At 38.5% G+C, this 15,209-nt stretch overlaps 2 protein-coding genes across 5 annotated transcripts in view; one reads left to right on the forward strand and one right to left on the reverse strand.

Moving 5' to 3' along the window:
- Window positions 1-4,814, reverse strand: part of LOC5570450 — a 29,796-nt gene extending 24,982 nt beyond the window's left edge. Inside the window, exons 1-5 of one of the 4 annotated variants that reach the window (XM_001659104.2) lie at window positions 4,687-4,814; window positions 4,217-4,434; window positions 4,029-4,155; window positions 2,753-3,970; window positions 2,503-2,694 (exon numbers count right to left, since the gene is read on the reverse strand). In XM_001659104.2, the coding sequence (XP_001659154.1) occupies window positions 2,503-2,694; window positions 2,753-3,970; window positions 4,029-4,155; window positions 4,217-4,357 (1,678 nt within the window). In that variant the 5' untranslated portion in view covers window positions 4,358-4,434; window positions 4,687-4,814. Of the gene's footprint in view, window positions 1-2,502; window positions 2,695-2,752; window positions 3,971-4,028; window positions 4,156-4,216; window positions 4,456-4,491; window positions 4,588-4,686 lie in introns of those variants that run through there. The other 3 variants (XM_021841169.1, XM_021841181.1, XM_021841177.1) reach the window with 3 other exon arrangements.
- LOC5570448 overlaps window positions 1-15,209 on the forward strand; it is a 100,292-nt gene that overhangs the window by 13,835 nt on the left and 71,248 nt on the right. The gene's annotated exons all lie outside the window — the stretch shown is intronic.

Here is a 15,209-nt window from a genome sequence, read left to right on the forward strand (position 1 = left end):
TTTGAGCCCACGAGGAGAACACCCGTCGAAGTCATTTCTCACAGATATAAGTTTAAATTCCGACGTTCAGAGCCGGCTACCACACCTGAGACGGAACCATTGATACGTGGCCTGGGACCAACTTGATTTCCGGCGTAAATTCCGACGACTGTGATGGGGGAAATTGCACCACCGAAGCCGTTTGTTATGGTTCGAGATTTTCTTTTCAATTTTTTGACGTTTCGAAATGTAAATAACAGCTGGTATAGGGTTATCAGTTTCACGATTTACTCACCACCCTTAGGGTTACCATTTTCGTTCCGCATGTCTCCAAAAGTGGTGAAATAGTCAATTTTTGAAAATTCATAAAAAATTCGAAAATACCTAACATGAAAAAATAACAACAAAAATGTTAACTACAACTCATTATCTTTCGAGAAAAAATATAAAACAGGGATGTTAGGTTTGACGGAAATGGTCTATTGGGGTCACTCCCTGGAAAAATTCTTAATATTTCCTGGAACCATTTCTGGAAGAACTTCTAGGTTATTTTAGGAGGAATTCCTAGAAGAATCCCAGGAGAAATACATGGAAGGATATTTAGAGGAGTAATCAAAGTAATGGTGTAATGCATGGAAGTATCCCTGAATTATGTCATCGTTAGAATACCATATTGATCAATAGGGAGATTATTGGTAGATATGCTGGCTGGATGAAATCTAGGGAATTTAGAAACGGACTAGCAAACCCCACTTGAGAATAGTGGCGTAGCTAAGGTTTCCGGGGCGCGGTGAAGAACTAAACTAAGGGGTCCTCAAAATTAAGCTGTACGCCAAACAAATGTAAGATGTCAACGTAAAACATGCTGTTCAAGCCATCGACATCAAAGTAGGTTTTCTTTCATATTATGAATTAAATGATCGATCTTGTCTCTATTTGATGCTGTAGTTGTTGATTGCCAAAATCAAGGTCTTCTGGACCAACACATCTGCGTGTAGTTTTCAAACGTCGATTTTTCTTGATTTATGCTTCTTTTTCACAAATTTCATGTCACGTTTAGATGCTTAATATTGTGAAGTAGATGAAGTAATTGAAGTAATTCTGTCAATCTACAAATGAGCAGTTTTCCATAATGTGTTGAAATTACACACATGATGTGTTGGTTTAGAAGAGCTTGAGTTTGTTCGAATCGTACTCAATTTTGTGTTAATTTATTTAAGCATGCTTCTTCTCAATTCCATTGAATATTAGTGTATTGAAAATTACATAGAGATTTTCCAGAAAAAAAAACCATGAAAAAGGAATTATTTATATACAGCTTCATTAAAGTATTTCAGGATAATTTTTGAAAATTTTCGACATTATGACAATTATTATCATGTTGAAAAACATTATTATCTGAAACAATTCGAATTTCGATGCTTGTGATTTTTATGTTGGAAAATTCTGAAATTAATGATCAACGAACTTTTTGAGATACTTTGGAAAATTTAATTTAAAATGTCGATTAATTTGTCGATTTTAGCTAATTTGCATGCAAGTTTACCAGATTGCAACCAGATTGGGGAATAATTCCCTAACTTACCAGAGAATTTAAACTTATTAAAAAATAGCTATCAACAAAATTCATAACATTTTCAATACTCAAAAGTAGTGTTTTGATGCTTTAGAGAAATATTGTATTTAGTCATAAGAAAGAACCGAAAAATTTTGTGTGGAGACTGCGTGCTCATTGAAAAAAATCTATTTAATCAAAAATTGATCGTGCTATTTCGTACATAGAAGTTTAGGTCATATTTGGCATGTTTAATTGATTAGATTACTAGAAAGTTTGATAAATCATAGTTAGAATTATGTCATGCTAAATTTCAAATTTTTGGAAACATTGCAAACTGTGACTCGAAATTACGATGTGTTGGAATATTTCTGAGAGCGGCATCAGATTCAGCAGCCTCAAATTCACTTGAAACCCATACTTTGATTCTTGAGACACGCTAAAATGTTATTTTTGTTTACGCTAATTTTAATTATACCTACGTAAGAATATTTTAACGTCATTGGGAAAGTTTGCTTTTACTATAAAATGAAGTCGATCGAAAATGATCTACGAAATTGATCGTTCCCTAATCTGTTGCCAAGGAGCCGTTCATTGCATAATTAGCGCTAATTTGCTAAATCTCTCGCTACTCCGCTAATCAAATCGATCACCAATGGCCTATACCTGTAATGTAAGTCCCAACAACAAGTGACTCAGAGTCAAACGTTTCAGCAGGCGATCAACCGGTGTGAATTTGATTAGGGCGATTGATGTTTATTCATTCGGTGCTTTAGCAATGACACACTTTGCGCAATTCGTGAATTGATTCGTTACTAGTCAATTGAGCGATTCTCCGACGGTTTTTCGGTGGACAACAACTGGCTTGAAAACCCTCCAAATGTGAGATTCGTATGTCATATTTCGCAGTTCGACTCTAAACGTTGACGGTCAATGAAGCGCGAAGCTGAAGGGAAAACTGTACTCACCGATGACGGGTCCCATGAAAAGGTAGAACAGCCCGGAAAAGAGCAGCTGGATGCCGGTCGCACCCGGAAGTCGCTCCAGCGGAACGTGCGACGGGATGGCTAGGGCCATGAACACCGTCCGGAGACCCTTGTTGAAGCCGATCCAAAAGGCTACGGCCATGACCACCGGGTACGAGTGGAAGTGGGCCAGAACTAAAAGACAAGAAGTTCGGTCAGTTGAAGTGATTTAAGGGAACATAAGGAATCTTACCAACTCTACCCAACGCCATGTTGAGAACTCCGAACAGGAAGAACGTCCGATTCTCCCAGCCGATCTTGCCGGCGATGAATGGTATCGTAAAACGGCAGAAGATGTCCATCGCTCCGAGGAACGACATGGCCAGGGCAATCTGCTCTTTGGTCAAACCGAAGTCCCCGAGCACAAACGGCGTAAGGACGGAGAAGTTCAGTTCGGCAAAGTTGGCTAGCGTGATGCCGACCATGATGTTCACGTAGACCAAGTCCTTCAACAGGTCCAGATCGAAAAAGATGACCACTTTCTGAAGAAAGCTAAGTTTCTCAGGTTCTTGGTCCTCATGTACGGGATCTTCTTCTAGAACCTTGCGATCATCTTCGCAAGTACACTGACAGCAGGACTCGTGATCAAGAATCTGCTCCAGCTTGCTGGAAGCCATTTTTAAAACATCCTTCTCCCGGTTGAAGGTGTTGGATCGCTTCCGGAAACCGCCTTTGGCGCTGTTGTTATCCGCTTGGTATTGGCGATCGGTAACACTTTTGGGATATCGTTCTACGGCGCTGGACAGATTTGCGTACGACGGTCTTGATGACGGCACACGACTGGGCGTGCCCAGGTTCATCCGGGAGCCGTACCAGCCATCGTTCGCCCGGGACAACATCGGGGTTCCCGGGTCGATGATCTCGTAACCCGTAGTGCAGGCGTCATCCGCGTTGTAAAGGTACTGGCTGGAGAGGACGCTGTGATCTTTTCGTAGTGGTCGGGGTTGAGATTGGCAATACTGACATCGCGGTGCTAGGGCTTCGGGTTTAGCTTCCTCGACGTCTGGCGGTGGTAAGGGTTTCGCATGCCAGTGTACCGGTTGGAGCAGAAGGGAGCAAACGATAGCGTTCATGGCGAAACCGGCGAAGATCAGAACGGTTCCATCGACGCCGAAGCGTGGCAAGAGGAAGGTGATGATGTGAGGAGCGATGATGGGACCGAGGGCTGTTGCCGTCCACGAAAAACCGGTGGCATAGCGTCGCTTTTCTTTGAAGTATGTGTTTAGGGCTAGTGAATTAGCCGATGCGGTTATTCCAACGCCGGAACCGTATAATACTGAGAAGGTGATGAGGTACACGATGAACGAGTTTGCCATGGAGGTCAAGGCCAAACCCAAAGTTACCAGTGATGCACCGAAGAATGCTACTTGTCGGAAGGTGAACCGCCGGAACATCGGCCCGTTCAGGAGACCTACAATGGAGAACAGGTTAATTTCAGGTCGAATGCGGAATGTAGATGTAGAACTGACCTACGATGGACATTAGTGCCGAGTTTGTGTTAATGATCGTGGTAATTTCGGAAGAGTTGATACCAAGGTCACTAAGCCTTTCTCGGAAGAGCAAACCGAACTGTTGAAGCGCCGGGAAAGTGCACAGCTGCAAAGAAGATCAGGATGAGATTTTAGGAGGTAAGCGTTCGTACAATAGGGAAACTCACATTGGAGCATCCAGCTGCCAGGACCACCATCCAACCCCAGCCTCCATCCGGAGGTATGAAGTCCGATGCCGTCTTAGGTTTCACTTCCGTTTTCCGTTTAGTTTTGTTGTCCTCATCTGACTTGACAACGGCGGTAGACATGATGACGGAGGCTCCTGGAATTCCTGCTTACGTATTTCTCTGTTTGCAGCCACCTTGGACGTCACTGATCGGCGCCTCTACAAGAGAAGAGGAAGAATCTAACCTATCTGAATTAGGCCGTCAAGTGATAATACCACACGCATCAATCGATTGCGGGAAAGAACAGCTGCGAGACTTTATCAGTTGCAGAACTCTACAATCTACAGCGCTTTCCAAGCTCACATCTTCACGTCATTCTACCTGAATGTCTAATGACCTGAACATGTGCGGTGTAGACTGATGAGGGAGGGACTCCCGGACGGTTTGACGTTAATCGGTTAACTAATTACCTGTTCACTGCAGTTGGTCGCTGTTCGACTGTGCGACAATGTATGACCGACCGACTGTTCGACCGGCGATTGTGGGTGACGCTCCGGATCGTGCCCAGGTTCGCTGCAAACTGATGAAAACGGGCGGCACGCGGTGTATTATCATTGCAGATTATTGGCAGCAATTAGAAAAGTGCAATAAATGACCGATAGGCTCAGCGGCGATGGTGACGATGATGATAGGAGATTTTTCCTCGTTGCGAACGAGTCGCGAGACAATTTGTCAATGGTGGCGCTGGGCTTCGACCATTCGTGTAATGCGTGCTACTTCCAACCAGTGAATGCTTTTAGGTGGATTAATCCCGTCCATCGCGTGCGGGTGGAATAGAAGAAGAGGAGATAGTTTATAGTGTGCAGCAGGGCAGGCAAATGCATCGATTTGAAGCATGAGCCTATCGCTAAATAAATTTTCTAATGGGGTTGCGATAGAGAGCGGTTTGCATTCAAGATGGAGGCGTGACCTACGCGGGGATTTGCAGCTCCTTGAAAAGGGATGTACAGTAGGGGACAAAATAAAGTTCTCATTTTTTTTAAAATATATTTCTCCATGTCACGGATTTTATATTGAATTGATATTCCGATTACATAGTTGAATTAAATTGTTGATAGACGCGGTTATAAAGAAAAACCATGCTTAAGGGGTCAAGGTCCAATTCCCGGAACATCCAGGATATTTTGTAATGATTTTTTTTTAACTTATTTGGCATAAAGTATCGTCATACGATATACGAATGCAAAAATGGCAACTTTGGCGAAGGAACATCTGGCCTTGTAGCTGGAATTACAGTAAATGTCACGTACAAATATGTGGAAGCTGATCGTATCGCTATTTGCTGTTTGCTATTTCAATGCACATTTAGCCAGATCGTAAAATTAGGAGGGGAAAATTTAATATGTTGACTATGAAGATGATTTTCCAAAGCAAAAGTGTCTTCGGTAAAATTGTTACAAATGATTAGGACTACATTTTGACATTATGTGACATTAGGGTGGTCCCAAAAATACTGGAATTTTTCCCAACTTTTTTGCTCTTTAGGTCAGCAATTTGAATTGCTGTAGAAAGATATTCATTGTTTTATTTTGAACAACTATCAGCTAGTTCCAAGACTTTGTAGAAGACGTAACTTTAGAATAATTTGAAACAAAACAAGTTGATAGTATATGTTCATTGTTTTCATGATTTTCGCGTCGACTAAAAACTGTTTATGGGAAAAAAATCTGGAATTCAAACAACTTTCAATTTAAAATATCGAAACAATTTATCAGTTTTAAGGCTGGCAGTAGGTCTCTTTTTAGAAACTTAACTCATTAAATCATGAAAATCGTATCAGTCCAAAAACAATTTTGATTGTTTGCACTTCAAAAATTAGGTTGGATAAGTTTACCTCTACCATCTAATGAAGCACGATGCATACTCATTAATATTCAAACATTGAAGAAACGTCACGAATTGTTAAAATAAAATTATTATGCTCCTTCACAAACTGTAAAATTGTAGCACTTTTTTATACAAACCATCACCGCAAAAATTATGCCGACTTGAGCCTTTGAATCAAATTATGTCTGTTTACAATAAACATTGCGAAACTTTTGACTTTACTATGACGAAATCGAAACTGAAACAAAAAATTCGAACAAGAATAAGAAACAACGTTTGAAACTGTATAATATTAGGTTGAAAATTGTAACAAAATCGTCTACCTCTGATTGACGACATAAAATAAATAGATAAATAAATAAATTTGGTATCGATTTTGATGCAAGTCTCAGAAATTCACTATTTTTTATGAAAGGTCTTTAAAGTATTTATATTTATAATCAAGATGGTCTCTAAAGACTCTTTATTTCCATATCTTGCTTGCAATGAATTCTGAGGCAAAATTATGCAGGCTTCAGAGAAGCCTTCAGATACTGTTACGAGACTTCTCAACTAATTCTTCTAAAAATCATCCCATATTTCCCGAGGAAGAGCTTCAGGACTTATCTTAGCGGTTTCTCCAGAGATTTCATCTGAAATAGTTTCAGGTACTCCTACAGGGATCTCTCCACAAATTCTTTTAAAGATTCCTCTACCAATTCTCCTAGATATTGTTTCAGCGGTTTTCCGAAGAATATCTTGTGAAAATTCTCTAGAAATTGCTCCATGAAATATTTTCGAGAACTTCAACATTCTTGTTTTTAATTATGAATCGTGGTTTACGGCTATAACCAGCCGAGTGAAAGTTTAACAACTACCGAAAAGCTAAACATTACATGTACTTTGCAATTGGATTAAATGGACAAATTGATGTGAAAAAGTTACACGTCTTCTCAGTGAGAATCGAACTCATGACTCCCTAATCTCTAGTTAGGGCGCGTTACCCCTACGCCATGAGAGGACTCATGGACGCAGAAGTTAACCTGAATGCGATTTCAGCTCAATAATCACGTGGTCCTTTTCCGCAAACTGCACCTCTTTCGGAAGAATTAGCTGCCCATCCAAACACAACGCTTTCTATTTATATCCAATGCCTAGCCCGAGAGCGCATTATTTTTTAGGTATTGAAATAGCATACCACACTAGCCAGCAACTGTGCTGGCTGAGGTTTCTTCTCATGTTCCGTAACCGGTCGTTTGAGAACGTCGCGACCCATTGGAAGCCCACACAATAGAGCGCTGCATATGACGAGCCTAACCTCACTTATTTGACAGCTGCTGGTCCTGTTGTTTACGTTTCGGACTTAGTCGTTTTTTCTATCATTTTTTCATCTTCGCATTTCTATCACCAGCATGCTGATGGTGACGATTTTCCACGGTAGGAAGATAGAATAATACGATCCGTGGGTATCTGCAGTGGATTTGATCTTTCCTCGCAGCAAACTTTCACGAAATTAAGAATGATTCGAAAAAAGTACTAAGTCCAAACTGTAAACAACAGGACCAGCACCTGTCAAAATTGATACGTGACGTCACAGTGCAGTGGAGTATAGATGGATCTTCGTCATTATTCTCTAAATTTAAATCCATTCAAGAAATAGTGGCCAGATAGAGAAAAAATAAGAATTGTAATATTTGGAATGTTTCAAAAATTAGCGATTTTTATGCAATCACCTTTATTAATAGTTCAGCTAAAATTCTTCATCGTTCCCCATACTGAAATATTCTTACTCAACTTATAATAAAACAATGAAATAACAAAAATGCTATTTAGTTGAATTACCGATTGATTTAGAAATCTGAACGATAGGACAATTTTGATAAAACTCGAATTTGATGTCCTCACTATTATCCAGGCTGTTCCATCAAGGGCAATGATATATCAAAATAAATCGATGCACAGTGGCACGAAGCTGGCCAAAAGTCAAACAATGAAGTTTGCATATTCCTTCTGGAATATTTTGTCTTAATTTCTTCAGTATTGAATGACAATTCCCCAATGTGTCAGATCGATCGGTGTATATTTCGATTTTTAACAGCATGTGACCTGGAGAGATGTCAGCTGAAATTGACCCTTTCGAATTTTTAAAATTTCGTGAAGGTTGTTCTACAGAAATTGCAGTTTCTGTACTAAATCATGACCAAATCTTTCTTAACCGGTCTCATTCGAAAAAATATACCTTAGGCTTTATTTTGAAGATATTTCGAACTATATTTGAAATGTTTACCATTTGAGTATGCCAAAAAGTGTATAACATAGAGCTCCTTCAAAAATAAGGCATTTTTCAAAGGTAGTGCAAGATATCTGGGAAACACTCTGAAATGATCATTCACCCCTCAATGTGTGGCAAATATTCCATAGTATTTGATGTACTTTGACTTCACTTACGCTTTTTTGCGCCAAGATAAGATAAAAATTTTTCTTAGTTACACTACGAATCAGCCTATTAGACCATCTTACTTGATATAAATATGTATTGCATTTTCCACCATTATAAGCTCCCGAATAGATTCAAAACCACCTCGAGCTTGCCCACGATATTTAACTTCAAATTGGCATCGAAATAATGACGTTTTATTTAATTTTGATCTGAATACGAATTTCATTGATTGAATTGCTGTTTTAAACTAATTATGTCAAATGTACCGGAAATATCGATTTTCTTTTTCAGAGACTATTTCTATCAAATTACCTTCAAAATCATGTTTTGACAAATAATTAGCATTTTTGAACGTTTTGAGGGAGAATTGTACTTTTGGCCAGAATTTGTATGGAATGCGGCCACTGTGCGATGATATGACTGAGTGGAGATCTCCTGCAACATTTAATGCACTGAATAAAATTCTTGTTTTGGCCCAGATAGCCGTAGCGGTAAACGCGCAGCTATTCAGCAAGACCAAGCTGAGGGTCGTGGGTTCGAATCCCACCGGTCGAGGATCTTTTCGGGTTGGAAATTTTCTCGACTTCCCAGGGCATAGAGTATCTTCGTACTTGCCATACGAAATACACATGCAAAAATGGTCATCGGCATAGTAAGCTCTCAGTTAATAACTGTGGAAGTGCTCATTTGAACACTAAGCTGAGAAGCAGGCTCTGTCCCAGTGGGGACGTAACGCCAGAAAGAAGAAGAAAATTCTTGTTATACGTGTTTTATTATACTAACGTTAATATTTTCTTAAATGAGCATATTGTATTCTTTTGAAGAATTAAAGCTTCAACAGAAAAAATGAATAAAACCAATAACGGTTAATTCTATGTCTTGTAAATGGTAAAACAATATTTTCCAAGTCGATAAAGCATTGATTTTTACTTAACTTATTAAGCTTTTAATTTATTTATTTATAAATAAAATAGTTTAGACACTAATACAATATAATATTCACATAACTATTTAAAGCTTCATAAAATTTATTTGATTGTATTTATCAGAAAAATTTGAAATTTCTTAGAATTTTTCGACCTGTTTCGAAGTTAAATCATCATTTCATAACCCAAGTTTGATAAGTCAGACAATGAAGATTGGTAGAAAAAAAAAAACTGTTTGTCAGTTTTTCAGTGCTACTCTTTTTACCAAAATTATTCAAAATGCTACGTCCATTAATTGGGACCCCTCCCTTCCCCTCGTCACCCATCGTCACAAATCCGTGAAGACCCCCCTCCCCCATAAAATGCTACGCCTTAGCACTTCCTCCAAATATTTTTCCGCTAAAACATCCACCGAATTTTCTGGTTGCTAATCTAAAAGATCTTCCAAAAATTCCTGTAAAAAAATTCTAAGAAAATACGCATAGGGTTATTTCAGAGTTTTTGAATAGAATGGGTCAGGAAATTTCATTTATATAAACGAGTAGACATCCAATGGGAAAAACAACCACTCGAAACTCACCATGGCAAGGACTACAATAAACTTATAAAGTTGTTTAAAATATTACAAAGAACATCTATGGTTTTATGCTAATATCCATCGTATTAAGCTTGAATCAGAGTGAATGATGCTAACACAAACCGATACCAAACAATTCTTTCCCAAGATTTCGTTCGCATTGTACAATAAGATTTTGATAAATGTTGATAGTTAATTGTAAATAATGCAATGAAATTTTTACTTACCGTTGTCCACGAATATGGATATGGTATCCATTTTCAGGCGCAATCAGTTTTGATTCGTCTCACAACTAATGGCTCACTGTGATATAGTAAGTGATCCAAACACAACACTTCACCGCTAGAATAAAATGTTTTCCCAGAGTTTCTAGATCTACAGGCATCTCGCTCCATTCCTTCAGCATGATGAAATATATGGATTTCCTTTAAAATCCATTGGTGTCATCAGAACTCAGCTCAAACATATGCCTAAGCACAATTCTTTCTGACCGAACAATCATGACAGCTGCTCACAGTGCAGCGACAACAGCACAATCAAAGGAACCGTTTTGACCAATTGAAAACTTTGTTTACATTCTCATTTTTATGCGGTCGTTGAGAGAACTTCTTAAAATTTTGAGAGTTACGGCGTGTAATTGGTATACAATCCCTCACTGAAAATTACGAAGGTTCTCCATAGTGTAAATAAGTGTAAGAGGGACGCGAATGAATATGAATGGTAATGTGACTTGGCTCAGTCGATCGCTAATCAGATCAGATCAGATGGTGCACAAGAACTAGGGTAACTAATATATTTTGGACCCCCTGGGCCGTTTCCCTGCAAATTTCCCAGTTTGAATCGAATCGATTGGATTATTCCGCACTTGCATCAACCGTTTGTACATGGAAAATGTGTTTATTTTATCTGAAAATAATTTAATTTAATCGGTTCATCCATGCAACCGTTACAACACGTTACACACAGAAATTGAAGCCGTCAGAAATTTTTCAAATGTAAACAAAAACTTTTTTCAAATTTCTGAAATAAGAGCGAAGAGTTTCTTTGGTTTTCCATTGTCAATCGATTGATTAGACTACGGGCAAGCATATTATACAACCAGTGTCGTGGACTTTGACGCCAAACGATAAAAAATGCCGGGGGTCCAAAATATATACTTTGAGGGTCCAAAATGTATTGGTGTGTCCAAAATAATGAAAAACAATGCTTCACAATTCAATTATTTTCGACGTTTTGTTAATCCTACAGGACCGTTTGGGCATTTTTATCTCATAGAGGAAGTTTTTCTCTACATTTTAGCATGTTCTTTGACTTGGTTACGCTGTGCAATTGATTACTTGGAACAAAAAACTAAAATCACTTCCTTAGGGGGTCCAAAATACGACCGTTACCCTATAACAAAATTCTCAAAATTATACTTTGAAACTGAATTGGCAGCATTTTGGGACCAATATTATACAATAATTACAAATCTAACCTACCTGAGTTACCTCAGGGATGTCAAAAATCTTTGTTTGCGGATGACACAGTCCTCTCCGCCAAAGGACGAAGCCTGCGTGTCATCTGGAGTAGATTGCAAGAGTTTGGATATTTTTTCTTCATACTTGCAAAAATGGAAGATTTCTCCTAATGTTTCCAAAACTCAAATAATAATATTCCCACATAAACCAAAAGCTCTTTATTTGAAACTCAAATAGACATGTTGTCACGATGAGAGGGGTTCCATTAAATTGGTCAGATGAAGTTAAGTATCTAGGGCTCTAGGGCATATGACACTTTTTTATTTCGAAAAACGTTACTCCAAAACCGCTTCTCAAACTGCCAATTGTTTTCAGCTTATTTTCAATTTGAGGGCATCAGTAAATTCGCACATTATCTTTTTAATAATTCATAACCCGGTCTTCAGATTGACAACAGCGTCGGCGGTGATGGCCAAATCGCACCCGCTTTAGCAGCACATTTTGGCTCCATGCCAAATGGCGGTCGGTACGGAAAGCTACATCCTGCCGCGCGACAAAAGCAGCTCATGCGAAAAATTTAACACTTCATGCTAAATATAGTTTGAATCCCGACATAGATGGGGACGGCAGCCGTTGGTCCCCAAAGACCTAAAAGTATTGCAATGAACCTGACTGTCACTCATTATTGGGATGGAGCTGTTTGATTCCGATGATCATTACAATATGGGAAGAATATTGTCAAGTCCTAGGAAAAGGGTTAACTCCACTAGTTTATCCCAAAACAACCAATAAAATAAAACGAAACAAGTAATGTTTACTTGAGTTTACTTTTCAATTAGCAATTGAAAATGCCGAAAACTCGTCGCCGAAATAATCGCAAAAATTAGCAAAAATATAAGCCGGAATCAGCATTTAGGTATTGAATATTTTTCTAGAAAAAACCGAAACTATATTCGAATTTTAGAAAAGAAAAATAAACAGTTTAAATCTTATATCTTTTTATATTTTTTTATATAACATTCAAATTTTTGCTTATGCCTAATAATTTTATTTGCTGCTTTTAGATAAAACCTAAGAGTGTTCTTATTAAATGCTTATTGATTCGACTGCCATTACAATATTATAAGTTGGAGGGGAGTAGGAAGTAGACGTGGAGCGAGGAAAGATGAGTAGACACTATTAATACCAGCTAAACGGCCCCCTCCAAAGCCATCGATGTCGTTGCACGTGTTCAACGTTCAGCTGAATGAGAGGCACTCTATTAGATTTGCATCCATGTATCATTGACGACGATGCATCGATGTTATTCTCTGTAGCAAACTAGGTTCTTTAAATGGAACAGATTCACCGCGGTTGACCCAAGTACTGGGTTTGTACCTAGAATCAAAACAGCTGATTCGGTGGTAGTGCTGTATGAAAACCGGTTCCGCTAATGTCAAGTGTGAATGACCGCCTTGGTGAATGTTATTGCTGAATATAGGGATTTAGCTTTGTTTCTTTGTTATCGGCAGACTTGGGACTTCTCCAGTGGACTGCTCCACTCGGAAGAAAGCGAATCAATGTCTTGGGCAAGCATGGGCGCAGCCAGAGGAGTGAAGGGGAGGAGATACAATATCCTAAAGCTGGCCAAAGCGTGATATTTTTTCTTATTTACTTTGAACAGCATAAATTGACGCTTATATTGAGCTGCTCGGTAATCCAATTCGCATGGTTATTAAATTAATTAACTCATTACGTGTGGTAAAGATGGACAAATTATGGGTGAAATTATGAAACAAATTCTGCCTCTCTGTAGTAGTCATGTCGTCACTTGAGTGAGAACGATACGTTGATAGCCTTCCCACATCTTTATTCTTCCACAATACAGTTGTTGTGGAAGCGATGTAGGTACGATAGGCAAACAGTTTCAACACTAAATAAATCATTTCATACAGCCCTACCACACGATCTTGCTATGCTTATTAAATCTTAACAAAATCTAGCTCAACCAATCTCATTCAAAAGAATATACTTCTATCTTTGTTTTGCAGATGTTTCGATTCGTATTCCACATGTCTACCATTTAAGAATATCAACAAGTGTATAACAAGGGACTTATAATCAGAAGACATAGTGTGTTTGTTTGACAAATTGAGACATGAATTTGCGAAAAAATACACGTTCTAGCGAGACTCGAACCCACGACTCCGTGTACGCTAGACCGGCGCTTTAACCAACTAAGCTACAGAACACCTTATGATTCTGCGGAATAGAAAGCCAAACTGAATTCGAGTACTAACTATAAACACATCTCTTTTCGCAAATTCATGTCTCTTTCGGACTTAGATGCTAAACCCCCCAACACGCTCGCTTTTGTATCTCCCGATTACAATCCTTGTACAAGGTATCTAGGGAATGCTCATAGATTGTTATGGTTTCCTAAGCGCATTGTTGCGCCAAGATATGAAAATTTATACATTATTTGAAATTAATATTTCATTTATCAATATGTAGATTCAGACTACATCAGACTTGTTTTAATGACCACATTTTTTCACTATCGATTGCCAAATAAACTCGGATCCAAAAAATGTTTGCCCGCGATATTCTACTTCAAATTGGTACCCTTCACCTTTTACAATACTGGGTGACGACATCAATATTTCATGTACCTTCGCCACCGTTCGATCGATTTGAGTGAAATTTTCAGGAAAACCAAAAAAGTGTTATATTTTTATGCATGATTACAAGTTTAGAATTCGATGATGGTTCCAGCTTTTATTCTCATTTTAAAGCGGTTCTGCCAAAGATTCAAATATTACGTCAAGCATCCGCTACAGGTTTTGCAAAGAATCTGCCAATGGCTGACTGTTAGGAAACTCATCATGCCAAGATTTTTGCCATTATAACTTTCCTAGTTAATCTGTTCTGGAAGGATTTTCTTTAGATATTCCTCATAAAGCATTTCTTGAGATTTTCCCCCTTTTTTCTCGTAGAGTTACTTTAGCATAAATCCTGATTTTTTTTTCAAGTGATATAAAAAATGAGTTTACTTCAGCCGACTTATCACGTGGAAAAAAAAGTTTATTCAAAAAACGGCAGAAAAACGCGTCATTTCAAATTGATTAACTCATTGTGCGTTGGAGCCTTCCTTAGCAGGGGTGGTTAGAGTCCGCGGCTACAAAGCAAAGCCATGCTGAAGGTAAGCTCTAAGTTTATAACTGTGAAGGTGCTCATAAGAACACTACGCTGAGTAGCCTGCTCTGTCCCAGTGGGGACGTAATGCCAAGAAGAAGAAGAACTCATTGTGCGTGGTAAAAATGAACAAATTATGAGTGGAAGTATGCAAACAAAAAAACTATGAAGGTAAAATGTTTCGAGTTCAAATCCCTACAGCTCACGCAGATGATTCTCACAGCCCATATCCGTCTATTCCATATATACGCACTAGAGCGATAGAAAATCAAAAAAAATTCAAAATCCAATCTCTCATACCTTACTAGTAACAATGGTAACAATCTTTACGATAAAAATAACAGTCTGTGAAATTATCAGCTTTTTCGGTAGCCCAAAGACGAAGTAGGTTTATATGGAAATTACCATGGAGATTTTTTTTAAAAATGTTCCAAACACGTTAGTATTGTAATGTAAGTACAAACTTATCATAGCGTAGTGTAATCTCATTCTTCAAAGCCTAATGAGAGAAGTTGCCGAAGAGAGCAACGCAATCCGTCGAATGGGAGAA

This window comes from Aedes aegypti, chromosome 1, assembly GCF_002204515.2.
Source record: "Aedes aegypti strain LVP_AGWG chromosome 1, AaegL5.0 Primary Assembly, whole genome shotgun sequence".
NCBI classification, from domain to species: Eukaryota; Metazoa; Arthropoda; class Insecta; order Diptera; family Culicidae; genus Aedes; species Aedes aegypti.